Genomic DNA, 27,252 nt, shown 5'->3' with positions numbered 1-27,252 from the left:
CCTGAAGGAGGCCGCTAAGGTGACATGAGGTCATGAGGGTAGGTTCTAACCCAGCCTGGCTAGGGTTTTCTTTTTTTTTTTTTCTTTTTTTTTCTTTTTTTTTGAGATGGAGTCTCACTCTGTCGCCCAGGCTGGAGTGCAGTGGCGTGATCTCGGCTCACTGCAAGCTCTACCTCCCAGGTTCACGCCATTCTCCTGCCTCAGCCTCCTGAGTAGCTGGGACTACAGGTGCCCACCACCATGCCTGGCTAATTTTTTATATTTTTAGTAGAGACGGGGTTTCACCGTGTTAGCCAGGATGGTCTCGATCTCCTGACCTCGTGATCCGCCCATCTCGGCCTCCCAAAGTGCTGGGATTACAGGCATGAGCCACTGCGCCCGGCCTGGCTGGGGTTTTCATAAGAACAGATTAGGACATACACATACACAAAGGGAAGACCGTGCGAGGACACAGGGAGAGGGCGGCCATCCACAAGCCAAGGACAGAGGCTTTGGAAGGAAGTAACCCAGCTGACACCTCGATCTCAGACTTCTGGCCTCTAGAATTGGCAAAAAAATAAGTGTCTTCTCTTTAAGCCACCTGGTCTTTAGTACTTTGTTATGGAGAAAATTAACACAACCCCTCAGGAGCCTCTGTCCACCTGGGGGAATCTGACCTGCCAGGCCAGCGGCTGCCCAGGGGGACATTTAGGCTCAGAAGGAGCACAGGCCTTGCTCAAGGATCTGGTGCTGACTGGTGGCAGACCTGGCACTGGAATCCCCCCCACCCCGCCCCCTGCCCCAGCTCAGGTACCTTCCTCAACCCCACCCTCAGCTGGCCCCCCTTGTGACCACGTGGGCTGCAGTGAGACGAAGCTACACCACACTGATCATCACCTGCTGGGCTCACCATGTGTGGACTGGCACTACACTCAGAACTAAAGGCCTGCCCGCCATACTACTGGGAAAACTGAGGCAGGGGGAGCCCCACAGCGAGGGCATTGGATTCGGATCCAGGCCTGTCTGGTACGAGGCACCATCTCCTTTCACTTTGCCATGTGCTATATAAACAGTCGCCCCGGCCACCTGAAATCAACAGGCAACAAAAGTAAGGCAACTACATGGCCTCAATCCACACCCGGGTCATCTTGGAGGCACCCTGTGTCATGACACTGAAGATGTGCACACAGCCCAAAGGAATGGGGAGCCTACAACCCAGGAGGGTTAGACAGGTCGTCCTGGGCTCTGAGCCTCCGGCCTATTTGGGCAGCTGGAGACTGGACGAGATGATGCTCAGCCCCTCCTACCAGTGCTGAGCTCTGGAATACTGCCAGCCGGCGTGGGGAGGGCCACGGGGGACCTGCCCTTGTTGCCCTTGTTGACGATGGAAGCTCCTGTCCTGCCAGACATACACAGTGGCCGGACATTAGAGCCCACATGCCAGGGACAAGGGACCATGCTGTCTGCTCTCCCCCACTGTGTGGGTGGGAATGCCTGCTGTGCACATCATCGGCTGGGGACTGGGCTGGGCAGGGGCGACAGGTGGCCCGGAGAGCACACACACTGCCAGTTCCAAAGGGCTGGATTGATTCAGAGGGGCTGAGCTGAGCTGGCCACCCAGCAATGACCATCCCAAACTACTGAGGCCCTCCCAGGTGTGGGGCTCTTCATGTGGTACCTTGTCCCCTCCAGACAAGCAATGCTATTGCTCTTACAGGTCAGGAAGCCAAGCTCCGGAAGGTGCCACCTATGCCTAAGACCACCAGGCAGCCACCATGGTTCAAACCCCAGTCACTGCCTGCAACTGCCCCAGTGCCCCCACACCTCTTCTCGTCAGATGCAGAGGGGAGATGCCAACACTGCTTCTGAGGCTCTCCCTGATGACAGGGGGGACCACAGGTATCAATTATGGCCACAAGAAGCATAAAATTACTGTGTGTGCACCCAGCCATTATCCCCACCTGCCATTAGATAAATGTGTCTGGCGGTTCTGCCAAGTCTCAGGGTGCCCTGCTGCCCAGCCACCCCCAGATAACTAGGTTGGCCATTTCAGAAATCCTCTTCCAAAGGGTTCTGCCTCCGACCGCCCCAACCGCCTGCCATTGCGCTCAGCTACTCCCAAAGGCTCCCTGCAACGCAGTCCCTCCTTCCTTGGATTGAAGGGGGAGGGAGACAATCTCCCCAGGGAGGGGAGTCCCTGGCCCCTCAGCCCCCGCTCCCTTCTAGGCCTACAGCCCACAGGAAGCTCTTACTAAATGCACATTCTCTCCCCAGTCCGATCTCCCCCAGGGGAAGCGGCTGTCCCCATTGGTTTCTGCACCATGGCCAAGGGCCATACTGCAGTCCCTAGCGCGACAGGCTTAGAGGAAAGAGCACAAGAGTCAGGGAGCACCGGGTTCGAATCCCCGCCCCCCTTCCTGAGTCAAGCAAGTGACTCAAGCCTGGTGCGCCTCGGGTCACACCCTGAAAAATGGGGTGACAGCTCTTCCCTGCCAGGAATGCAACGACAAGCCCTCAGCCCGATGCGGGCCCCAGGAGGCTCTCAGATCCGGGCATCCTCAGGCCGCCTCCGGGGCTCACCGCCAAGGGCTCCAGTTCTAAGTCTCAGTTTCCCCCACAGCACAAGGCGCGGCTGGGCTCCAGCGCTGTGGGATTTTTCCAGCGCCGCACAGAGGCTGTCAGATCCCGGAGGGTGGGTGCGGCGGGAAAGGCAGCGGTGCGACGCGCAGGGACGATGGGCTGGAGACGCGCAGAGATCGGGTCGGGGCCGGGATTGACACATGCGGGCTCCGGGTCCCCAGATCTGCTGCGGAGAGTCCTGGGCGCCGAGGGTCGGCCTGACGCCCCCAACCCAGGCGCTGCCGGAGGGCGCAAGGGCGGCTCCCCCGGCTGCAAAGCCCCGCCTGTCATCTCGCCTCTGCGTGCCTAGGTCTGCTGGGGCCCCGGCTCTTCGCGCGGACCCTGACCGCTTTCTGCAGCCTGGAACAACCCGGACCCCCGTGAGAAGCAAAGACGGGGCGCCTTCCAGACAGCCCGGCGCAGCCACACCGGCCGGCGCGCTGGGAAAGGATTCCCGGCCCCTGCCACTGAGCTAAGCGTTCCAGGCGCAGGGCAGGAGACTGCGCTCTGGCCCCTCGCAGCTGCAAAATCCTGGAGCAAAAGTTGGGTGGAGCCGCTGGGTGATTTTCCCCGGCGTTGCAGGTGCAGCCGCCGAATGACACCCAGCCCTTGCGGCGCCGCGATCCAGCGAGGGGACTCGCTTGTCCCTCGGTCCCCAGCACTCACCTGCACTCATCTCAGCAGCAGCTCGGAGTCGGGGCGGCCCGGCGCTGCGGCAGCCAGACCCTCCGGCCCGCAGGTGCCGCGCCGGCGCTATCGTCCGCCAGCCCGCCGGCTCCGCGCCGGCTCCTTGCGCACAGCCAGGCAGCGCCGCCGCAGCCCCACTGCGCGCAGGTCACGCCCACTCCACGCCCACTACCACGCCCCTCATGGCGGCCCCGCCCCGTGCTCGCTGCCTCCCGGAAGCACCCTGGGAAGTGTAGGCGCCTCGACCCGCCGCTCAGCCTCGCTCCCCAGCTGCCGGAAGAGAGGACTACAAGTCCCAGCATGCTCCGCGACCAGCGCAGGCGCAGACGGGCGACGGCGGCTGAGGCCTTTCGCAATCGTTCTTAGATCTCTGCAGAGCTGTCGCCACGGCTTGAGGGGCGACCTGGGGATCGCCGCTCTCGGAAGCCCGGTAGTCGCTAGGAGAGCGGCGCAGGGAAAAGCGAGCTTCGTGCAGCTCTTCTTGAGTCGTGGAGCTACAAGGCGCCTGAACACTTTCTGGGCCAACTCTTCTTTCCCAGTTTACAGAGAAGGAAACTGAGGCGGGGGGCGGGGCGCGGGCAGGATTAGCCCATATCTGTCGGCGAGGCTTGCGCTGGTGGGGATTCGTGCGCAGGTTTCCTACCTCTGGGCCTGGGCTATCCGCGCCTCGCCACCCACCCCAGGCTCCCGTCGCTCCTCGCCGGCTGGCGCCCAGCTGGGAGGTGCACCGGGAGAGGTGGCGCGGCTCACTTCGGCGCAGTCCCAGCCGCAGTCCCCATGGTGACCGGCTCCCCTGTGACATCAGGCGCCCAGCACAGGGCGTGGACGCGGGTGCAGGAGAGGGAGTCAGGGAACGGGGAGGAGGAGGGGTCCCCACTGTGTGCCTGGTGCTACAAAAGGCGAGCTGCAGAGAGGTCGAGAGGAGCCGGCCAGCACAAGGATGCCCACTGGGCGCAGAGGGTCTGGGCTGGAGGAGCGTTTGGGATGCATAATCGCAGGAACCTGGCATGGAGAGAGAGGCCAAGGACTTTTGGCTTGAGCCAGGGCTGTTTGGAGATGCTTTCAACAAGGGGAAGAAGATTGGGCACAGAAAATGTAGACTGAGTGGAACACTGAGGCAGGAGCAGGTCCTCCTCCCCTTCCCTCAGCAGCAGCCATCTCCCCCAAGAGGGGCCAGGTCGAGAGGCCGGGAGTACAATGGCTCAGGGGACAGCTGAAGCCCTGGGAAACCAGCCCAGCCCCACACACCCTAGAAATCCAAGAGGCCCAGCTAGGTGATTCTGCCTGCAGCTGCAGGGTTCCCATGCCAGTCCACTGGGATCTTGTGCCATGTAATTGAGGGGGCGCCAGATCTAAGGATCAGTGAGCTAATATATGCTGTGACCCAGTGTGAGTTGAGATCAATAAATGTCTTTGCTTTGCTATTATTATTCTCCGTGCCTAACATAGGGCCTGGCACAGAGCAGGCACTCTGCAAGTATCTGTTGAATAAAGGGAGAGAAGGATAGAGGGGAGGGGAGAGTGCTGGCACCTGGCACTCCTGGATCATAACCTGAGAGGTAGGCCAGGCACCCACCTGCCATAGGGACACCCTGCTGCCATTTGCCCTCTAAGGAGCTCTTGGTCAGGCTCCCCCGCAGCCTCTGTTTCCTCTGTGTTTGCAAGGGCTCCTGCGAACCTCCCGGGGGTGCCATGATTTCCCCACACAGCCTGGTGAGGATGGCAGGGAGCCCTCACACCTCTCTGCCAAGACTCTGTGAGCCAGAGGGTGGATGTGGGTGCCCCATTCCAGACTGGTTCCAGAGCTCAGGACAAGGGGCTGGGGAGCCTTAACAGTTCTCAACCTGGAAGGACCTCGGGGCCATGTGGTTCCAACATCTTCTTTCACAAGGGCAGAAACCAAGGCCCAAAGACGTCCTGCCCCAAGTCACCCAGCAAGTGAATGACGGAGTGGGGCTTGAGCCAGGCCTTTTCTTTCCTTCCTGCGCGGTGTCTGCTGAACTGGGACTTCAGAGAATCTGCTGGTTGAACTGAATCGATTTAAACAGACTTTGGTTCTCTGTCTGTGGTACTACAGGCCAGGTGTGACCTCAGGCAACTTGCTGGCCCTCTGTGTGCCTGAGTTTCTGTATCCTTCAAATCACAGTGCATACATACCCCTTAGGATTCTCGAACACTTTTAATATGCTGGGCTCTCTAGTCCTAGTGAAGAAAATAGACAAGAAATCATTTCACAAGTCACAAGATTCATTCTAGAAAAACGCTGCCCTTCTTATTTTTTAGCAGGCCTGGTGGGGTGTTGGGGGTCTTCAAGGGGCTCGTGGACACAGGGAGGCCCCAAACATGTCAAACCAAGGCCCCTTAAAGGTTCATTAAACGGGGACTGGGCGCAGTGGCTCACACCTGTAATCCCAGCACTTTGTGAGGCCAGGCTGGAAGGATTGCTTGTACTCAGGAGTTTGAGACCAGCCTGGGCAACATGGCAAAACCCCGTCTATAAAAAACACAAAAATTAGCTGGGTATGGTGGTGTGTGCCTGTGGTCCCAGCTACTCTGGGAGGCCGGAAGACTGGTCAGAACCCCCAGTAGGGCACCCCCTCTTTCTGAGTGTCCTAACCACTGTTGTGGGATGTGGGTTGTTCCAGCGATGGAGGGAGGAGAATGCAGAGAGGGTAGCCCCAGGGCTGTGGCCCACTGCGCCCCAGGCCAAGCCGTCCGAAGCCAAACGCTGCTTCCCTGGGGCGCCAGGTTTACATGTGGGGTCCTGGACCTGGTGATAGAGGCAACCATAAAAAAAAACAAAAAGGTGGGCAGGTGCGGTGGCTCATTCCTGTAATCCCAGCACTTTGGGAGGCCGAGGCTGGCGGATCGCAAGGTCAGGAGTTCAAGACCAGCCTGGCCAACATGGAGAAACTCCATCTCTACTAAAAATACAAAAATTAAGTGGGTTTGGTGGCGCACACCTGTAATCCCAGCTACTGGGGAGGCTGAGGCAGGGGAATTGCTTGAACCTGGGAGGCGAAGGTTGCAGTGAGCCGAGATCGTGCCGCTGCACTCCATCCTGCATGACAGAGCGAGACTCCATCCAAAAAAAAAAAAAGAAAAAAACACAAAAAGGCAATTCAACACAAACACGCACTTTCACAAATGTCTATTGAAAACATAAAGCCAGGTGCTTGGGTGAAGAGCTTTGCCATGGCGTGTCTGGGGAATACTTTTTCTGCATGGCTGAGCTGCGTGAGGCTTCCTAAAATGTGAGTCCTGTGACCACAGGTAGAGACTTGTTCTCTTCATGATAAATGCCTCCACCATGAGCACAGGCACCTGTCACTGCTCTATGGCCTTTAAATTGCTTCAAAATTAGGATCGTTTGTCCTGAAAAAGCTATTATCCTTTCAGAGAGTGTGAAGCTCTTAGAAAGTGTAGAAGGACATGTGCTGGATGGGGTTGGGGGCTGGGGCAGACCCCACAGTGCCAGCCTCACATGGACTGGGGCAGGTGGGGCTGTGGGTTTCTTGAGGCTGGGCCAGGAGGGGCCAGGAAGGAGAGGGGGCAGCATCCCATGGGCTGGCGGCTGCTTTAGGGGCCAGGGGAGCCTCCATGGAAAGGTTCTGTCTAAGCCCCAGTGGGAGCAACTCCAGGCTAGCTCAGAGGTGGAGAGATGTGTGACACTGCACTTCAGAGCTCCCAGGGGCCAGGCTAGGCAAACAGTGATGGCCAGGGCTGCTGTGTCCTGACGGCTCTGCACCAAGGCTCAGAGGACCCTGTCATTGTCATTGTATCATCATCATCCCAATGTCACAGATGGGAAAACTGAGGCCTTCACTTACCCAATTGCAAACTATGACCAAGTGGAGCAGGTAGGAGGCACACCAGGGCCCCGCTGAGGAGACAGCCTGTGGGCTTCAGCCCCATGGCCCTCTGGAATCTGTCATCCCCTCCAGGGGGCATTCAAGAGGTCAAGGGATGAAGCTGGGAGTCATGGGGTCCAGCGTGAGGTGCATGGCCAGGGGACCTGCTCCGCTGGGCCCAAGCCATGCCAGGCTTGCTGCCCCCACCCTGGGTTGCTGGGAGTGCCCTGTCTTCTCCTGGACAGCTCAGGCTCACTCTCTGGACCTTGGTTGAGATCCCCTCCTTGGACAAGCCTCCCTGGTCCTCTAGCAAAGTCGGGTGCCACCTCCACTCCCCCAGGGGGTCTCCAGCTCAGAGGAGAGTGCCCACTGAACTGCAGGATCAGCGGGTACCCGCACTGCGGCTGCCACTCCCGCTCAGCAAAGGAAAGAGGTCAGACCTGCCTGAGCCCCTTTCCCACCGTCCTGACCTCTCCCTGGGTCTGCTGGGGCTTCCCACAAATTGCTTCTACGGAGAGCAGCACGGTGTGGCTGCGCTCACCTGGGGCCTGATCTAGAAAGAAGGTGCCCGCTCTGGAAACCCAGCGGTGTGGAAACCCAGCAAGTCAGAGACACAGGGCAGCAGACAGAGCAGACGGCGTCCTGAGGCCGTCAGGGGCTCTACACTGTAAGGCAGCCTCCAGGCTTTCTCTCACCAAAGCGGCAGGATTCCTTGTCCTTTCTTCATCTCTAAATACAGTCCAGGAATTGATTGACTTCACAGCCAAATGGAGAAACAAATGAAATATGATTTCATTGTGGGATCTTTCCAGTTGCTCAATAATTTAAAACCACGCCATATGAAACCAGGAGTAAAAATAGCATGTGACTCATGGCTTGGAGCCTGTCTCTCAAGCATGGGTCCACACACCTGGATTTTCAGTGAGGTCAGGCCCAGCCTCACCCTCACATGCCCATGCCTTGCCTGACGCCTCCAGGTGGGTCAGGAGGGGAAGCGTAGCCCTGGGTTACACAGGTATCTGTTCTCCCTAACACTCGATCTATGCCACAATTCCAGCTGCCCAGTTAACTCAGAGTGGTTTGTAGACTTGGCAATGTTTTGCCATCACAGAAAACTCACAAGAGATGGTTCATTACAAGTGATGGAAGGAAGCAGAATGTATAGGCCTGATTCGGGAATATGACTCACACCGTGCAAGGCTTGGATGTGGATGGTCTTCCAAAAGCCCTGCCTCTGGTTCAACTTTATTCCTGTGCAGCAGAAACAGATGAGGAACATCAGGAGCACCTGGGAAGGAACGAGAAAGGGAGAGCAGAGCAAGGGGCAAGCTCGGAGGTGAGGGGCCACATCTATTCAGCACCTACTGTATACCTGCCCCTGTGCTGGAAGTGAGAGATGAAAAAGCTCAGCTAGAGCAGGCAGGTGCATGAGTCAGCCACGCTGCGGAGCAGAGGACCACAGGCTTTGCCGAAGGGGCTTGAACAAGGGCAGGGCATCTCTCCCAGCGCCAGAGGCCGATCTCTGCACTCTACCTCTCCTGTCACACGGCATTCTTCTCTGAATGTTCCCCTTCTGTTCTCATAAGGACACTGGACCTAGGATGGAGGGCCCACCCTAACCCAATACTGTCTGACTTCATCTTAACCAGTCGTGTCTTTGAAGACCTGATTTCCAAATAAGGTCACATTCCCGGGGGCTAAATCTTGGGGTTAGGACTTCAACATATCCTTCTGGAAGGTACAAGGCACCCCACCAGAGGGGACCACCATTATTGGACCCCACAAGGGACATGGTCTTCCAGAGCCATGGCCTGTGGGACCGGGGAGGAAAACTGCAGGTCTGAGGGCTCCCAGTTGGGGAGAAGAAATGGAAGCCCAGAGAGACAAGGTCAGATGGGGCCAGGTCCTCAGGAGGCCAGAAGCCACAGTGCTCCCCCAGCCATGTGACCCTTGGTTGACGACCACGCAGGCACACAGCCCTGCAAGGGACCCAGAAGTCAGCCATCCCTGACAGTGAGAGCAGCTCTTGTCCTGGGAGGGCAGATGGGTCCTGCCAGAAGCCTGGGACTGGCCTTGTTGGCCTCATCAGCAAGCTCAAGTTTGCCCCCCAGCTGCTAATCAAGCAAGACATTGTGTCTCTTCTTAGCAACTTTGTCACCAGGCTGTGCTTCCCAGAGCTGCTGTGTGGGCATGGTAAGGATACGGTTTCGAAGAAGCTTAATCAGGAGGCCTTGCCTGTGTAACTTACAAAGTGCTTGTTCCACGGGCCTCCCAATTGGGTGTTCCCTTGAGGTCATGATGCTGAGTGTCACCCAGTCTTACAGATGAGACAGTGTAGGCTCACCAAGGCTAAGAAATGTGCAGTCAGCTGGATGGGGCTGGACCCGGTTCCCTGAGATGACCAGAGCAGGGCACTAGAATTTCTTCTTTTGCTATGGCCAAGCTGCTTGGAGCAGGAACTGCGTGGTTTGATGATAATGCTAATGGTTTGATAACAAAAAATGACTTTAAGTAAAGGAGATCACCCTTGATAATAGGGGGATCACCCTCATCCAATCTGTTGAAGGCATGAAGAGCAAAAGCAGTTTCCAGTGGGGAAGAAAATTTGCCTCAAGACTGCAGCACCACCTCCTGCCTGAGTTGCCAGCCTGCCCTGCAGATTTCGAACTTGTCAGCTGCCACAATACCATGAGACCATTCCTTAAAATAGAACCCTGTTTACCTATCAATTGTCCTTTGTACCTGTCTGCTTACCTACCTACCCACCCATTCATTCATCCTTTAATCCATCCACCCACCATCTATCCATCTACCATCCTCCACCCATACATTCATATATCTACTCATCTATCCACCTGTCCATCCACCCATCCACCCATCTATCCATTCATCCAATCACCCATCCAGCCATCCGTCACCCATCCACCCATCTGTCCATTTACTTATCTGATCATCCACTCACCCATACAGCCATCCATCCACCATTCATCCACCCATGTATCCATTCAGCCATCTATCTGTCACCCATTTACCCATCTGTACATCCATCTGTCCATCTACCTACCCATCCACCACTCATCTACCCATCCATCCACCACCCATCCACCCATTCATCTATCCATCTGTCCCTCCACCCATCCATCCATCTACCTATCCATTCATCCACTCACCCAAACCGCCATCCATCTACCACCCATTCACCCATCTATCCACCACCCATCCACTCATACATTCATCCATCTGTCCATCTACCTATCCATCCACCACTCATCTACCCATTTATCCACCACTCATCTACCCATCCATCTATCCATCATCCACCCACTATCCATCCACCCACCCCCCCATCCACCATCCATTCACCTATCCATCCATCCACTCTCATCCACCCATCCATGCTTCTGCCACCTATCCACCATCCACCCACCATCCATCTGTTTCTATCAGTTCTGTTTCTTTGGAGAAGCCAGACTGATATACTTTCCAAATCTATAATTCCCTGGGCTCCCTGACACCATGATTTGAAGGCCACTGGCTGAGGTCAGCCTCTCCTAAGCTCCCAGCTCCAGAAATGGCACCTGCTGCCACCCCATTGCCCTCCCTGACACCTGAGAACCCCTCTGGGAGGCTTCTCTTCCTGCTCCATCACATCAGTCCAACCTCAGGTCCTGCCTCCAAGTCCTTCCACAGTGTAGTGGGACACACGTGCAGGCACCTTCTCCTGCTCTCTTTGCTCCACTCTCCCCACCCACATTCCTTCTTCTGCAGCCAGAGGGATTTGCTAAATCAAAGCAAATTCCACTCCATCACGCCCCTGCCTGCCAGGGGCCTCCCTCTCCTCCTCTGCCTGGCCAACTTCTCTTCAGTCTTTAAGGATCAGCCTAGGCATCATCTCCTCCTAGAAGTCCTCCCTGGCCCCTGGCTGAATTGGGCAACCCCCGGGTTTCCATGAGTCCTGGAACTTCCTCTTTGGAGCAGGAACTATGTGGTTTGATGATAACGCTAATGGTTTGATAATAATAAAATGACTTTAAGTAAAGGAGATCACCCTTGATAATAAGAGGATCACCCTCATCCAATCTGTTGAAGGCATTAAGAGCACTTGGGATGCTGGTCGCTTGGGATCGTCATTGATTGTTTCCTTGTCTGTCTCCCTCACTAAACAGTGAGCTTTGAGAGCTATGAACTTCTCTGAGGAAAGCTGAGATTTGAAAGGGCCGAGGTAATGGGCCAGGTAAAGGATGGGGCGAGAAAATCCAGGAAGACCTGTGTGTTTTACTTGACTTTTTGATTGCAGTACCTGGAACATGAAAAATCGAATGCTTTTATCCTAACTTGTTCTAAAGAGTATATGGGGCTTCTTACAAAGAAAGCATTACTATAGAAAGATCTTTTTAAAAGCTGGTAAGAAAACTAGAGTTAAGGAAAGCTACATAGATTGGGAGGAAGTTAGGGCTGAGGTCAAGCCCTCGAATCTCTGCCGTGGGCGGTGACACAGCTGAGGGCAGCCCCTCCTTCCTCTCTGCACTGCCGGGCAGCCCCAGCAGAGAGAGGAACAGGGTCAGTTACATAATTCTCTGTGTCCACAGGATTAGAAGAATTGCTGAGAAGAAGCACACTTCCCAACCCTGAGACTTGAAGAACCTGCCTCTACAGATCCTGTGGGGTGAGGCCAGTCTGGCTTCCCCCTCAGCCCACAGCCGACACAGCATGCATCTCAGAGCACTGCTTCTGCTAACCATCCCTTCCTTCCTGTCGCTTTTTGTCACTGGATGCAGAGAGGCCTGGGGGCTTACCGTGCATACAGTAGGTGGTGAGCAAACATCTGAAAGGAGCCTAGTTGTATAATGAAGTGGTATTTTTAGCATAAAAGTTACCCATAATTTCATGGAGAAAATATGAGATCATCTACATTTCTCAGGATGCCAAGGCGAACGAGGTTTTTTTTACTTTGCTGCCCCCTGGTGGCAGACTACACTAATTGCAGGCATACTATCAAGGATCAGAAATCCCCTCCATCCCAGCAGTGACACCCATCCTGTGAAAAATGGGCAGACACTGCCCTCATCAAAAAGCACCCAAACATCTGCCTTCAGCCAACACAAAGGGACAGAAGGGAAGGGGTAGTTTCATGCAAGATCTTTAACCACCCTCCCTTCCTGATTTCTGAGGTGCTGGGTCCAGAGACTGTGCAGGCTTGTAACTGTGATCTTGTTAGGCATATGAGTGTGGAGATGGTGGGGCAGCCAGTCAGACACGCCGTAGTCTCTGTTTTTGGGCGGGTTGTTTACTTCACTCCCATTTCCCCTGCTCCCTGCTTTCTTATAGCACCCCATTTTTTGTGCAAGGGCCACAACACCTACCCCCATGCAGGCCATGGACTTTTCAGTGAGTGAGTGACTCCACATCCAGCTCAGAAGGTTTTAATGAGTCAAAGGATGACCCCATCTCTGGAGACAGGCAGGCTACATTAGTTAACATCCCTGGACACAAAGATTTGCTCCAGGAAAGGCATATGACCCAATTCGGGTCAATGGAGTGTGGCAGGTGGCTTGCTGAGAAAGGCTGGAAAGAACATCTCCACCTTCAGCAGAGAATTTGGGAGCTGCCTTCTCTCCTGCTTTGGTTATTGCAGTGTGGGATGTAGGCCAGGGACCGCTTGGGCAATTTTGTCTCCATGTGGGAAGTGAGCCTGAGAGTGAACCCAATTGTAAAGAAGTGGTCTCAGAGCCCCTGGATCAAGCCAGTCCTGAGGCCCACCTACCTCTGGACTTCCCAGTCCATGAGCCAAGGAAGACTTTTTCATTTGAGCCACTTGGACGTGAGTACTTTATTATTTATAACACTCCACGAAGCCCCAAGTCATCAGTGTCTGTGATGTCACTGAAATGAATGCCAGTGGGCTTAAGTGTCCTTGGCATAGTCTCCCTCAAAATACCATGGCATTTGGATTGCTTTTGGTTTAGGCAGCAGAACACTGCAGGGGCCCTCACCCCTCACCTGCTCCCTGGCCTGGCGGGTGTGCTTGGGGGATTCCTGAGAGGCTCTGGCTTCCCTGACCCCTCTTCAGAGGTGGAAAGAAAGATGATACCTCTCAACTCTACTTCAGGCAAGACTCAGGAAGAAAGGGATCCCCAGTGTGTGTCAGGGAGCCTCTTTACATTCACCCCACTGAAAGATGGAAGGAGAAATATGTCCAGTACAGAATGTTCCCTAGGTCCCCAGTTCCCCACCCAATGCAGGCTGGCAAAAAGTCTTGCAGACTGTGATCAGGACTTATTTACTAATGACAATGGATAGTATTGTCTATGCAACTTCCTGGGGAGGGGGCTCAGACCAAATGTCCCATTTTGCAACTAAGACAGTGAGATAATGAGCTCCTGACCACAGGGCTCACTTGTCCTTCCACACACCCCATCTCAGGACAGCTGCCGGGTGCTAGAATGACCCACCTGAGGCTCAGCCTTCTGTGCTGTGTGCTGAGGGCTGAGGGTTCTAGTTCCCAGGACACAGCATGTGCACCAAACCAACAGACAGCACACAGGGCCTGGAAGCAAAGGGCAGAAGCTCTGTCCTTTGCAGGGACCTCCTTGTGACCTTTGTGCTTCAGTCTTGAGCTCTGTGGCATCAGAGGTCTTGGTTCAGGGTAGGAGGATGGCGATGTTTCTGCCAAGGGAGGGAATAAAGTCTCTGTCGAATCTGTTGAACCCGTTGAACCTGAACCTGACTATTAATGGGCTACTCATCCCAATGGATGGGAAGGCAATGAAGAGTTCTTCTACTGGGAGGGAGGGGGCAGAAGACTGCAAATTACTCTTATTACCATGAGAGTTGGAGGTGCGCCTTCACCATGAGAGCAGGGAGGAATGAGGAGCCTCAGCCCAGAAGCTTCACTGGGGCGTTTCTAGGTTCTTCCATGCCCAGAGATAATGGTAAATAGGCAATTGCAACCACTACTGACCGGCAGACACAAATGACTCAGGGCTCAGATACCTTAGAGCTGGGGGTGTGGGTCACCAAGCCTGACCGACGGGCTGTCCAGGGTGCACGGTGGGAGTGGCTGGTGGAGGAGATGGTGGTGTCCACCATAGCCCTGGGATCACCTGCAGCCGTGGGGCCAGGGCTTGTCCAGCTGACCCTCCTCGAGGAGTCTGCAGAGATGGTGAGCAGCTTGGAGGCCCCATGGTGGGCCTTTCTGAGGCAGGAGTAGGGGAGCCACATGGGGGTGGACTGTGGGGGCACCTGAGGGGTGGCCTTCCCATAGCCCTGACCAGGTGGGGGAAACCAGCGAGGCAGAAATAGAATCTGACTGCACTGCTGCATTGGCCACCTGCACATGTCTCTCTCTGATTCCGCCCCTGGCTTCACTGACATCCGACGTGGGATGGTCTTGGAGCTTCCTGGCATGCCAGCCCAGTCCTGAGAGGGAACTGGCAGTCACAGGCACACTGACCCATGGGGCATGGGAGCCTATGAATGCATGGCCCCCTCTTCCGAGCTGCAAGGGGACAATTTATTTTATTTTTTTTGAGACAGCATCTCACAGTTGCCCAGGCTGGAGTGTAGTGGCGAGATCTCAACTAATCACAACCTCTGCCTCCCAGGTTCAAGCGATTCTCCTGCTTTAGCCTCCCAAGTAGCTGGGACTACAGGTGCCCACCACCATGCCCGGCTAATTTTTATATTTTTAGTAGAGACTGGGTTTCGCCATGTTGGCCAGGCTGGTCTTGAACTCCTGACCTCAGATGATCCACCCACCTCGGCCTCCCAAAATGCTGAGATTACAGGCGAGAGGCACGTGCCCAGCCTGCAAGTGGACAATTCTAAGTCACGTTCTGCTCGGCTCCTCTGACGATCCCGAACATCAAGCCCCAGGTGCCCGCAGGGGAGAAGTCCAGAGACAATGCCCCCTGTATGGGCCTCCCTCCCGGCTCCCTCTCCCCAGCCCCACTCCTGTTGCCCTGGGCCCTTTAGAAATAAACTTCCTCTTCCGGAACTGGGTCTCCAGCTCTGCTTTCCAGAGAGGGGTGCGGGTGGGGGAACAGCTTGAGGCAGGGAAGGAGCAGGGAGCAGGAACCCAGGGTGGCGGACGGGTACCCAGAAGCCTCAAATGCCAGCTGCAGACGCTGGGCTCCTTGGGCTCTCAGCAAATGCAAGTGGCTGAGTCTTTGTGCCTGAGATGTCTGAGTAACAGCAATTGCAGACTTGACCCAGGAGAGAGATGGAGAGACCGACAGAGACCACAGACACCCACACATACACAACTGGAGAGAGAGAGGGAGGGAAGGAGAAAGACCCGGAGAGGAAGAAACAGGGAGATGCGGGGAAATGACAGAGGAAGAGACTGGGGTGGAAGGGGGGGAAAACAGAGTTGCTGGAAGTGGAAGATCAGCCCTGCCACCCCTCCAGCCTGGGGTTCTGTCGCACAGGACCCTCTGCTCACAGTTCTCCCAGGGACATTTGGGACCTGACCATTGTGGATGCCAGGGGCAGGGCGGTGGCTTCATTCTGAGGATGGATGCCTGAGGGCATTGGGGCTCCATGTTCTCAGGGAATCCTTAAAGAGAAAGGCCAAAGGGAAGGAAAAATCAGGAGATGTTTCGCTCACATTAGCCTCCGGCCCCGAGGATCCTGAGCTCATCCCAGCTGCTGTGAGCAGCCGTGGGAGGATGTGCTGGGGTCCTTGCTGATGGTGAGTAATCCGACCTACTCTCCAAATAGCCAACTATCTGCTTTCTTGCACAGAAGGAAAGGGAAGTGTGGGGGAGAAGACGCAGACACCAGTGGGCTCTGAACTTTCGTCAGGGAGAGGTCCCCATGTGGGTTTCTGAGCAGAAACGCCCAGGACCCGCAGGACCAGTGTCGCCATTGCCCCACTGCCACTCCCTCTCCGGGGCCTCACTCTTCTCGTCTTCACGATGGGCATGTTCACACGCAGCCCGCAGGCTGGCGGTGACGGTTTCGCAGGGTGAAGTGCATGAGCAGGTGCCATGAAGCCGGCCCCATCCACACATGCAGATGGCGGGAAGAGGGGCTCCCCCAGCTCTCTGACTCGACAGCTCAGTTTCCTGGGAGTCCTGCACATCCCTGCTCCCCTGATGTGTCAACTGCCCTCCAGTGCTGGGAGATCACGCAGGCAGGCAGCTGAGAACTCCCAGCTCACCCCCAAGCTGAGTATGCCTCAGGGTCTGACCCTAACGAGGGTCCCAGGCAGTGTACCCATGGGGCACTCCTGACCTCGCTGCAAAGGAATCAAAGCTGAACAGACATGGGAACCCCAGCGCACACAAACCAGACAGGACAAGGACCAGACGTCTGAGCCGTTTAACCAGCTCCACCGCCCGCCGGGAAAGACACTGAATTCACAAAGACCTGTTTTTAAGAAGTGATGAAATTACCTTTTATTTTTGCGGGGGTGGGTGAGTAAATGGATGGACACACAGGATAAAACTCAGAATGGTGAGAACCCAAACAAGGTAACTGTTACTGTATATAAAAGTTTAAAAAAGAATAGTACTGAAACAACGCCACCGCCACATAAGCACCCTCCTACGCCGGGCACACGGCATTCCCTGAGGCTACCTAGAATCCTTCACTGAGCCTGTACCACCATCGCTCTTGCACAGATGAGGAAACCGAGGCTGACTCGGGGAGGGGCCTTCCCAGGGTCACGGAACTGGAGATGGCAGTGCCAGGACTGGAGACCAGGCCCGCAGTGCGCACTGAAGGCACACGGTAGGTTGAAGTTGCTCTGCCAAGGCGAGTCTGGATTCTGGAATGTTCATCCACTACACCAGGGTCAGCACCTGCCCACTTGTGCCTTTCTTCCTGGGAAATCACTCCCCATAGCTTGCTAACCCGGGCCTTCTGCTGCAGAGCACACCCAGGGGGAACTCAAGCTACCTGCTGCTGCCCATGGCCAACGTGGCCACACCTGCCCCTCGGGGCTGGAGGCCAGGAGCAGAGGTGCCAGCCAGCCTGGCAGAAGGGACTCTGGGGGCAGGGTCAGAGGTGAGGAAGAGCGGCCATCATAGCCCAAGGCTTAGCCATGCCCTGCCTCCCCTCTCTCCCACCTTTCTCGGGGTCTCTGGGCCCCTTCCTGGCCTGTGGCCTCCCTCTGGGCTGGGTTTCCTGGTGGCCCTCTGGAGCGCAAGAGACCCAGACTAGGCCAACTAGACCGCCCCACACCCCGACTAACTGTGACACCCAGATTTTTCCTGAGCCCTCGCCGCTCCTCCTCCATAAAAGGGAGCCGGCACTGGCCTTGCAGGGCTGGTAGGGGCGGAATGGCGCAGGAGAAGGGGCTTCAGCAAGTTGTGCAATAAGCGCCCTCAGGCCAGGAGCTGGAGGTTTTAGGTCGATCGATCAATTGATTTGGTAAAGTCTGGAACTTGGGTAAAAAGGCAGACTACGGAAACTGAGGACTCCAGGAGTCAGGGGTGGGCAGGAGAGAAGAGAGCAGGGCAGGTCCACCACAAGTTTATGTCATCCGGTCCACCCCGACCCACTTCACAGCTGGGGACACCCAGGCTCAGAGAGGTTGAGTGCTCTGTCCCAGGTCACACAGCAGCTTTTGGTAGAGCCAGGAACACCAAGGTGGAGTACATTCTAATCCCAGTGTTTTTAGTGAATTGGGCGGACCAAGGGGGCCTGCCAGAGCGTTTTATCAGATCGCTCTCATCCTTGTCCTTCCAGAAAGTCAGGCTCTGTTTATTATTTGCTCTCCCAAGGTACAAACAGACCTGGGACCTTCCTGTGTTTTCTTATTCAGAAGAGACGCTGCCTTTCCAGGGGCCGCAGGGGAAGGGAGTGGACACTACTGCAGCAACAGCTACACGACAAAGGCCTGACGCCAGAGCAACCCTCAAATTACTGAGTGTCCTGGGCACTTCACCTGCATGACCTCCTCCCAACAGAGCCAGAGACTGCTAGCTCCATTTCACAGGTGAGAAAACCAAGGCACACGAGGCCACACCCTCCCCAGTAGGCAGCAAATGGCAGAGTAGAAGCACAGACCCTAAATGTGCTTGGCACACAGTCACAGCTGGAACCATGAACTTCACCTTGCCTTCCTTCATTTAATCACAAACAGTGCTTCCGTGTGGGCTGGGGAGGAAGGGAGGTTGAATTCTGTATTTTTAGTGGCTTAAAACAGCATTTATTTTTGCAGTTTCTGTGGGTCAGGAATCTGGTGCCTCTGGCTGAAGGCCACTCATGAGGTTACAGTCAGCATTGGCAGGGTCTGTGGTCTCATCTGAAGGTTCACTGGGGGACGATCCACCTCTGAACCTGCTCATGCATGAGCCCCATTTGTGAGATGAACAAACTGAGGCTTAGAGAGGTTAAGGGTCTGACTCCAGAAAATACAGCTGGAAGGATCAGGGCCAGGTGAATTCATCAGCCTGTGCAGAGACAGGTGCTGCAGGTGGAGGCAGCTCCTGGGGCTTGCCAGGGCATGGAACCCACTCTGTCTTCTGTCTTTGCCGGCAGCTGCCACCGTGGGCACCGACAGCCCACTCCTCTGACATCAATCCACAAATCCCAGCCAGGCCAGGCCTTTCTGTAATCCCGTCCTGACTTTGTGGATGTCTCCTAGGCTCAGGTGGGGCAGCTGCCCAGGGTCACACACTGGGGGTTTGGTGGAGGTGGGATGCAAACCAGGTCTTCCGGCTGAAAGCCCCTGTTCTTGCTCCATGAAACGGCTTCCTGTGTCCAGAGGCAGAGACACCTGAGCCCCAGTGCAGGGCCTCACCTTGATGCAATCAACTCGTGACCTGGTGCCACAGGCATGGCAAAAGACACCTCCAGGGAGGCAGGTATGATGGTGGAGTCCAGGCCGCGGGGCCAGAGCGCCTGGGCCATCCCCACGTTCATCCCACTCCCCAGCAGGAGATGCTGGGACCCCCCACCCCCGCATCATCTGTCAGCTCTAAAGCCACCCTAAAGAGTGAAGCCAGAAGCCCCCACCTCGCAGGCTACGCTGGTGATCAGACAGGTCAGCCAGGTGGAGTGGTAGCTGAGTCGGCGCATGCAGGATACATTCGCCGGACGCTGTCCCTCCATCGCAGAGATCTATGCACGTTATCTGCCGTTCAATGCAGTACTACTACGTGCTTAAGGGTTGGGGATCTCACAACTGGAGACAGCCAGATGAAGCCCAGCCCACCACTTCCTGGGCAAGCCATGCCCCTCTCCTATCCATGGAAGGGGTTGGTTTAGGAACGTGAGGGTCTTAGCCTAGCGCCTGTCTGAGACCAGAGCTCAATCCTGGGTGCTGCTGTTGTTTTTCTGATTTTCCGCTAGAGGGCAGTGGCGGGTCAGGGCCGTCCTCTCCAGGCTGCGACTATCTGGGACTGTAAGTGTCTGGAGAGCTATAGAGGTTGGTGCTCTGTCCACACACGAGGAGGCACTTGCTCAAAGCTACCAGGGAGAGCTGCCCCGGGCTCTCAGAACCCATCACATGCTTGTTCACAATGGGTGCTTGTGGGGAAACACCACAGGCAGGCAACAGCCTAAAGGATTGCAAACTTGTTGGGGGGAGTTGGGGGCCATGAGTCAGGTGCTGCTGAAGACCGGGGCCCTAGGATCCCCTGTGCAAGGTGTGCTGTGCTTGGGCTGGGCCGGGGGCTCTGGACCTCTGAAGAGGGACACCTATTTTGTCTATAAACTTTCCCAGAAACACCATGCACCAACAAATGGCTTTTATTAGCACACTAATCACATTTCTTCTGATTGCAAAAATAATCATCTTCTGATTTTAAAAGTAATGCACATGAAAAATACAGAAAGAGGATAGTGAACATTTATTCCATTTATTCACTCCAACCTGTCACTCTGATGACCACAGCAAATGTTTCCATATTCTTCTGTCCAACTTTTTTCTTCTTTTTTTTTTTTTTTTTTTTGAGACGGAGTCTCGCTCTGTCACCCAGGCTGGAGTGCAGTGGCCGGATCTCAGCTCACTGCAAGCTCCTCCTCTCGGGTTCACGCCATTCTCCTGCCTCAGCCTCCCGAGTAGCTGGGACTACAGGCACCCGCCACTTTGCCCGGCTAGGTTTTGTATTTTTTAGTAGAGACGGGGTTTCACCGTATTAGCCAGGATGGTCTCGATCTCCTGACCTCATGATCCGCCCATCTCGGCCTCCCAAAGTGCTGGGATTACAGGCTTGAGCCACCGCGCCCGGCCAAACTTTTTTCTTCTTAAGAGCATTTTTGGAAGCACAATGTTTTGAGATCTCATCTGCCTTGGGGAATACATTGAGATTGCCTCCCACACAGTCACTGTTCTACTGGAATATTGCCCGTCACTCTCAGTGGCTCCTGACTCCCTGCTGGGCTGGGCAGACCCCTGGTATCAGGGCCCAAGCTGGATTTGGAGAGGGTGGGTCCTGGGGAGAGGTGAGGTCCAGCTCCTGCGGCCAGGTCAGAAGGGCGCAGTTCAGGTCCTGTGTGGCCTCAGTGTTACCCATCCCATTGCCCTCAGCCAGTGTGAAGCTGGGATTCCCCCACTCGGGAGGTCCAACTGTCTCTGCCCTGCCAGATCACCCACCTTTCCTTTGCTTGTCTCTGTGTCTTGCTCTGGCCCCGGGCTGTATTGCTTATCCCAGAGAGAAACAAAGGAGCAGTGTGCTAGCCGCTGCGGGGCTAGCACACTGGGTCCAGCAGTGTCCATCGTTATGTGGGATCTTCCAGCCTCTCGTGGGTGGCCTCCACGCAGGGGGCCATGCCTGCCCTTCAAGGCCACCTTTCACCCCTCACTCCCTCACTCGCCCTGCAAACTCCTCCCAGCCCTGGGAGACTCGCCTCATGGGGCCCCTGTCAAATCTCCGTCCGCCTCTGCACTAGCAGGTAGCCTGGCCGGCACTTTTAGGATCAAGACTGACCAAAAGAAAGTGCACTTGGCTTTATTTATTTCTAGAACAGTCTTATAGAGTCAGACAATACAGAGGTCACTTGTGGTTTGTTTGTTTGTTTTGTTTTTTTGAGACGAGTCTCACTCTGTCCCCAGGCTGGAGTGCAGTGGTGCAGTCTTGGCTCTCTGCAACCTCCGCCTCCTGGGTTCAAGCGATTCTCTCACCTCAGCCTCCTGAGTAGCTGGGACTACAGGTGCACACCACCACACCCAGCTAATTTTTGTATTTTTAATGGAGACAGGGTTTCACCATGTTGGCCAGGATTGTCTGGATCTCTTGACCTTGTGATCCCAGCCTCCCAAAGTGCTGGGATTACAGGCATGAGCCACCATGTCCAGACATGTGTTTTTAAATGAATTCTGGCTCCGTAGTGCCAGTCCCCAAGGCACAAGGAATTATACATATTTTTGTTTGTGTGTTTGTTTTAGAGACAGGGTCCCACTCTGTCACCCAGGCTGGAGTGCAGTGGCACAATCATAGCTCACTGCACCCTCTACCTCCTGGACTCAAGCGAGACTCCCACCTCAGCCTCCCAACTAGCTGGGACTGCAGGCACATGCCACCATGCCCGGAATTTGTTGTGGAGACAAGGTCTCACTACATTGCTCGGGCTGGTCTCAAATTCTTGGGCTCAAGCAATCCTCTCCCCTCAACCTCCCAGAATGCTGGGATTACAGGCATGAGCCACCGTGCCTGGCCTCACACACATCTCGTACACATCAGTGAAGCCTCTTCTCATGTGAGTTCTGAGTCCATCTTAGATTAAAAGGAGGAGGCCGGGAGGCTGCCGCGGTGTGGACGCTCCTGTCGTTAGGGAGTTCTTGACAATGAGAAGGGAGCAGAGACGTCTAGCTCCGGCTCTCACACCATCCCAGCCCCCCTCAGCCCGCTGGAGCCGTGGGGGTGTCGGTGGAGAAGGAAAATGCCTCCCCACAGTCTGGCAGGTAGGACGTCCCTGCTCAGTAACTCAGCCCCGCACCCTCACTGAAAGGTGCACAGAGCATGCCCAGCCAAACCCTTCCAGCTGCAGACAGGGAGACTGAGGCTGGGATTTTAAATGCAGGCTCCTGACACGGCTCAACCCCGGGAGAGGACCTGATGGGCTGGGGAGGGCAGAGGTCAGAGCGTCTAGCACAGAAGAGCTCCAAGTCTCTGCGACTTTAGCCGTGGGAGGTGCCTGGGCGCAGACCCAGCTTGAGGCTTCCAGAATAAGAAGGTGTCCAAGCTGCTGGGCTGCTAGACCCTGTCTCTGCCCTTGGAAACGGGGACAGCTGACTAGACCTCACTGGGGGGTGGGGGTGGGGGGTTGACACCCAAGTCAGAGGCACAAAGAGAAGCACCCAGCGAGGCCCCTGGTCCCCTGCAGGCTCTTGACCTGCAGAGGGCCCATGGTAGAGAGCGGCCTGGGACTAATCTCTTCTCAGCCCCGGGGCCTGGCCTCCCTGGTCTAGTGGCCAGGGCACACACCTGTGGCCACCAGGAGCTTGGGGACCTCCAGGAATTCCAGGGCTCTGGGCAGGTTCCTGAGGTCACAGCTCAGCTCCGGCAGGGTGTCAGTCACCAGGGACCTCCGTACGACTATGGGGTCAGAGAGCTCACCCCACGGAAGCTGACTCAGCGCCTGCTGGGGGCAGGCTGAACGTGTCACCCCATGTGGCCAGGCTTCCTGGGTTTTCAAGAACAGCAGGATGTCTGGCTTTCGGGGGAAACCTGTGCCTGCTTTATTGCTGGAAACACACCGGGAAGTCTCTAAACCTCACCCCAGCGCACTGAGGGCCACAGACGAGGGGGATGCTCCGGGAACGTGAGCTCCCAAGGTGGGGCCTGTCCGAAATCCCTGGTCCTGGAGCAGTGCCCAGGGAATGTGGGGGAAGGAAGCCTCTAGTGCAAGGGACAGGGCAGAGACCCAGTGACTGTTGTTACCAGATTGCAACGAGCAGGGCATTATAGAGGCGAATTTGGTGCTCTCCTAATTCAAAGCAAAGAAAAATGTCAAACAATTCATACCTCATTCATTCATTCATTCATTCATTCACACAGATAACAAGCGTTGCATGGGCAGCTCCTGCCCAGCCCCGAGGACCAGCTCAGGCCCCAAGCCCAGCACTTCCCCTGTCCCCACTGAGTCACAGCCTAAGTCACCTGGCAGGGCTGGGTCAGGATCACCAGGATGCCTGATAAAAATACACGTCAGGGGTGTGCGTGTGTGTGTGTGTGTGCATGAATGTACATGTATCTCTGTGTGTGCATGTATATGTGTATATATGTGTACATATGTGAGTGCACCTGTATGTGCATGTGTGTATGTGTGCACATGTATGTATGTGTCTATGTGTATGTGTGTGCATGTTGGTGTATGCATGTGTGCACGTGTGTGTACATGTGTCTGTGCGCACGTATGTGTATATATGTGAATGCACCTGCATGCATGTGTATGTGCACATGCGTGTATGTGTCTATGTGTATGTATATGTGTGTGCATGCATGTATGTGTATGCATATGTGCATGTGTATCTGTGTGTACATGTGTCTGTGTGCGCATATGTATGTGTGCACATGTGTATGTGTATATAGGTGTGTGAGTGCACTTGTGTGTATGTGTACGTGTGAGCATGCATGTGCACATGTGTGTATGTGTGTGCATGCAAGTATGTGTATGCACGTGTGCACGTGTCTCTGTGTGTGCATGTGTCTGTGTGTGCATGTGTGTATACGTGTGTGTGAGTGAACCTGTGTGTATGTGTATGTGGGTGTATGTGCACACATGTGTGTATGTGTGCATGTATCTGTGTGTGCCTGTATGTGTATGCATGTGTGCACATGTGTGTCTGTGTTGTGTGTCTTTGTGTGTAGGGCATTGTTTTAGGCCCTGAACATTGATTAACTCGTTTATTCCTCATAAATATCCCATGAGGTAGGCCAACTACCTATTGTTCTTCCAGCACAAAGTCCAGGAAAGGGAGGCACAGAGAGGTTAAGGAACTTGCCCTGTGCCACACAGCCAGTCACAGAGGCCATGCCCAGCTCCCGGGGGTTCAGGGGGCCTGTGTCTGTCAAGGCCCCTGGTGAGTACCTGAAGGTAAGAGTGCTATTTGGAACAGAGGTTCCCAGAATCACCCGATGACAAGTATTGCTTGGGAACTTGTTAAAAATCCAGATGTCTGGGCCCCACTCTGGGAGATCCTGATACGGGGGTCCCGAGTCAAGAATCTGAACCTGTAAGGACGTCCCAGGTGACTCTATCTTGAGCGAGTTTGGGGACCAGTCCCTCTGGCCACCACATGAGAGACCCTGCCCGCCTTTCCTGGCCTTACACTGGGCCCCGCAGCACACCATAGGTGATCCGTAAATGTTTACTGGACTCCCATCTAGCTGCCGTGACTGCCCAGAAACCAGGCTTGGGCGAGACTGATCATTTTCTCCTCATCCCGGTGGAGCAGGGCCTGGCGTCTGTTCCTAGGTCCCAGCCTCTCTCCTCTCTGAGCAGGGACCGGGAGGTGGTCTGAAACCCTGAAAGCCCTGGGCAGACTGGACCGGCCCAGGAGCGCCTGTGCCAAGCTCCCTGCGGTGGCTCCTCTGCGTCCTACTTGGGAATTCTGTCCCAGGAGAGCTGACAGTTCTGACAGCTGATAAGGAGGAGGAAGGTCAGGGAGGAGACAGCCCTTCCCGGGTGGGGTGGGGCAGGCCGCAGCAGCACAGCCAATGACCCAGGCCGGCCACCCAGGTCATCTGATTGGAGCCCAGAGGCCAGGCTCGCTAAAAATGTGCCCCTTCCTGCCCGGGTACGGTGCTGGGCTGTAGTGCTGTCCTGAGAAACTGTGATAGCAACAGCTGTGGCCCTGCAGCAGGTGGTGGGCCCGGGATCCAGCCTCCCCTCCTCCCTTCCCTGGCAGGGTAAGTTCCAGTGCATTTCGCTGGGTCTGCGCTTGGAGAGCCCTCCCTGCGAGGCTAAGGCCCCCAGCCCCATGCTCAGTGTCACCTGTTGAGACGAATGAGGCTGGAGAGGGTTTTCATGGGGAGGGTGCACCCGAGACTCGAAACTCACCTGGCCAGAAGCGGCAGGGCGGGTGCTGCCTCGAGTGGGGTTTCAGGCCAAGGGCCAGCCAGGTGTTCCCACGTATGAGAAATGGGCCAAGAGCCTGGCGGGTGGAGCTGGATGCTGGCAGGGTGGCAGAGTGAGGTGGGGGTGCTGTCTCCCCAGGATCCCGACGACTGGGCGGGCGGGATGCCTGGTGGAAAGGTGAGGTCCCAGGAGGCTGTGGCCGGGAGTTCTGATCCTGGCTTGCCTCCAAGTGATTCCACCCTTCGTGCCTCAGTGTCTCCATCTGTAAGGTGAGGCATTGGTGCTGGTGCCCAGGGCAGTGTCCGCAGGTGGCCAGCAGCCATAGTTGATGGAAACGATGCAGCGCTGGTGACGCTGGAGGGCGCGGGAGCCCTGGGCGGGCCCCGAGTCAGGCTTCCCTGGCACCCTGTGTCTCTCATGCTGCCCCTGCCCTCCCGCTGCACCAATGTCAGCAGTCTCGGAGGGGTTCCAGTGTCTCTCTGCGTCTCTGAAGCCTCAGTCCCCGTCATGGGGCCAGGGTTCCCACCTGCCGCTGGGGATGAGGCTGCCTTCTCTCAGGGCTGGACTTGGGAGTGAGTTTTGAAGGAGGTGGGGGCTGAATGCAGAGGCTGTCAGGGCAGCGAGGAGAGGCACGGGGGCCCGACCCAGAGGAGGGCAGAGGAGAGGCTGCCCTGGGGGTGAGGGGGCTCTGTGGCCCCCGGCAGGGTGTGGGGGCCTCTGTGAGCCTCAGTTTCTCAGCATACCACCTGCCTGGTGACCTTGCCTCCCTCTCCCACTGGGGTTATAGAATGGTCTGGAGCCCTCTGTGGCAGCAGCCCCGGGTGAGTTCTGTTCACCAGGAAGGAGCCCGTCCTCATCCTCACCCTCGTTTACAGAGGAAGGCCAGGGTTCAAGGTGGCAGGACTGGCTGAGGACCACGGGCAGGTCACGCCTGGGGCTAGGAAGCCCTTCCAAAGCCCTGCCTCAGTTTCCTGGTGCTGTGGGGACAATTACCAGAAACTGGCCCTGCCCCACGCATCTCTGTGATGAACTCAGTCCCTGTACAGTGCAGGGAGGCGTGGCCCAGGGAGGCTTCCGGGCTGGCCCGAGGCCCATGGCAAGCAGCCCCAGGGTGTCACCCAAGCAGGCAGCTCCAGGCTTGGATAGGATCCCGCGGTGACGCTTGGGTGTCTTTGGGCCTTAAAAGTTCACTCTCCAAACACATCAAACTTGTTCCACCCTACAGGGACTTTTTGTTTGTTTTTCTTTTAATAGACTGAATTCTTTGGAATCCTTTTAGATTTACAAAACAGTCAGGAAGACAGTTCAGAGAGTTCTCATAAAACCCCACCCAGCTGCCTCTATGATTAGCATCGTACCTTGGTAGGGTACATTTGTCACAACGAATGAGCCAATACCACCAATGCCTCATTACTAACTGCAGCCCGCACTTGACTCAGATTTCCTTCGTCTTTACGGAACGCCTTCGCCTGCCCTAGGATCCCACCCAGGACCCCACGCTGCATTTAGTCCTCCTGTCTCATTGGAGTCCTCCGGGGTGTAATAGTTCCTCAGACTTTTCTTGGTTTTGCTGACCTTGACAGTTTTGAGGCGTGGTGGGGATTTTGTAGAATGTGCCTCCGTTGGGATTTGTCTGAAGTTTTTCTCATGATTAGACTGGAGTTATTATGGGTTCTTGGGGGACAGACCTCAGAGGCGCAGTGCCATCCACATCACATGGTCCCAGGGCCACACGCGGTCAACAGGACTCCCCACTGTTGACCTTGACCCTGGCCACCTGGCTGAGGGGTGTTGGTCAGGTTTCTCCTTGTGAAGATTATCTTTTCCTCCCGCTCCCTCCGGTCCTCTCTGGAAGGAAGTCTCTGAGTGTAACCCACACTTAAGGAGCAGGAGTTGGCCGCACGCTGGTTCACGCCTGTAATCCCAGCACTTTGGGAGACTGAGGTGGGCGAATTGTGATGTCAGGAGTTCGAGACCAGCCTGGCCAACATGGTGAAACCCCATTTTTACTAAAAATACAAAAATTAGCCAGGTGTGGGGGTGGGCGCCTCTGATCCCAGCTACTCGGGAGGATGAGGCAGGAGAATCGCTTGAACCCGTGAGGTGGAGGTTGCAGTGAGCTGAGATTCGCGACACTGCA

The 27,252-nt window shown here is 55.7% G+C and overlaps 2 protein-coding genes and 1 pseudogene across 28 annotated transcripts in view; 1 reads left to right on the top strand and 2 right to left on the bottom strand.

The window, feature by feature from the left end:
• Nucleotides 1-3,396, bottom strand: part of ABLIM2 (actin binding LIM protein family member 2) — a 198,989-nt gene extending 195,593 nt beyond the window's left edge. For all 26 annotated transcript variants that reach the window (XR_013417723.1, XR_013417724.1, XR_013417740.1 and 23 more), the window contains exon 1: nucleotides 3,265-3,396. Coding sequence is in view for 15 of the 26 variants with exons in the window: in XM_078003108.1 (XP_077859234.1) it covers nucleotides 3,265-3,274 (10 nt within the window). In the remaining 11 variants the exon portion in view is untranslated. The remainder of the gene's footprint in view (nucleotides 1-3,264) is intronic.
• On the bottom strand, nucleotides 844-1,704 carry LOC144341114 (uncharacterized; annotated as a pseudogene).
• Nucleotides 3,397-24,829: 21,433 nt separating the features above from the next.
• SH3TC1 (SH3 domain and tetratricopeptide repeats 1) overlaps nucleotides 24,830-27,252 on the top strand; it is a 66,446-nt gene continuing 64,023 nt past the window's right edge. Inside the window, exon 1 of one of the 2 annotated variants that reach the window (XM_078003104.1) lies at nucleotides 24,830-24,943. The gene's annotated coding sequence lies outside the window, so the exon portion shown is untranslated. The remainder of the gene's footprint in view (nucleotides 24,944-27,252) is intronic. The other variant, XM_078003099.1, reaches the window with a different exon arrangement.

Source organism: Macaca mulatta, chromosome 5, assembly GCF_049350105.2.
Source record: "Macaca mulatta isolate MMU2019108-1 chromosome 5, T2T-MMU8v2.0, whole genome shotgun sequence".
NCBI classification, from domain to species: domain Eukaryota; kingdom Metazoa; phylum Chordata; class Mammalia; order Primates; family Cercopithecidae; genus Macaca; species Macaca mulatta.
This window is presented reverse-complemented; position numbering and strand designations above follow the sequence as displayed.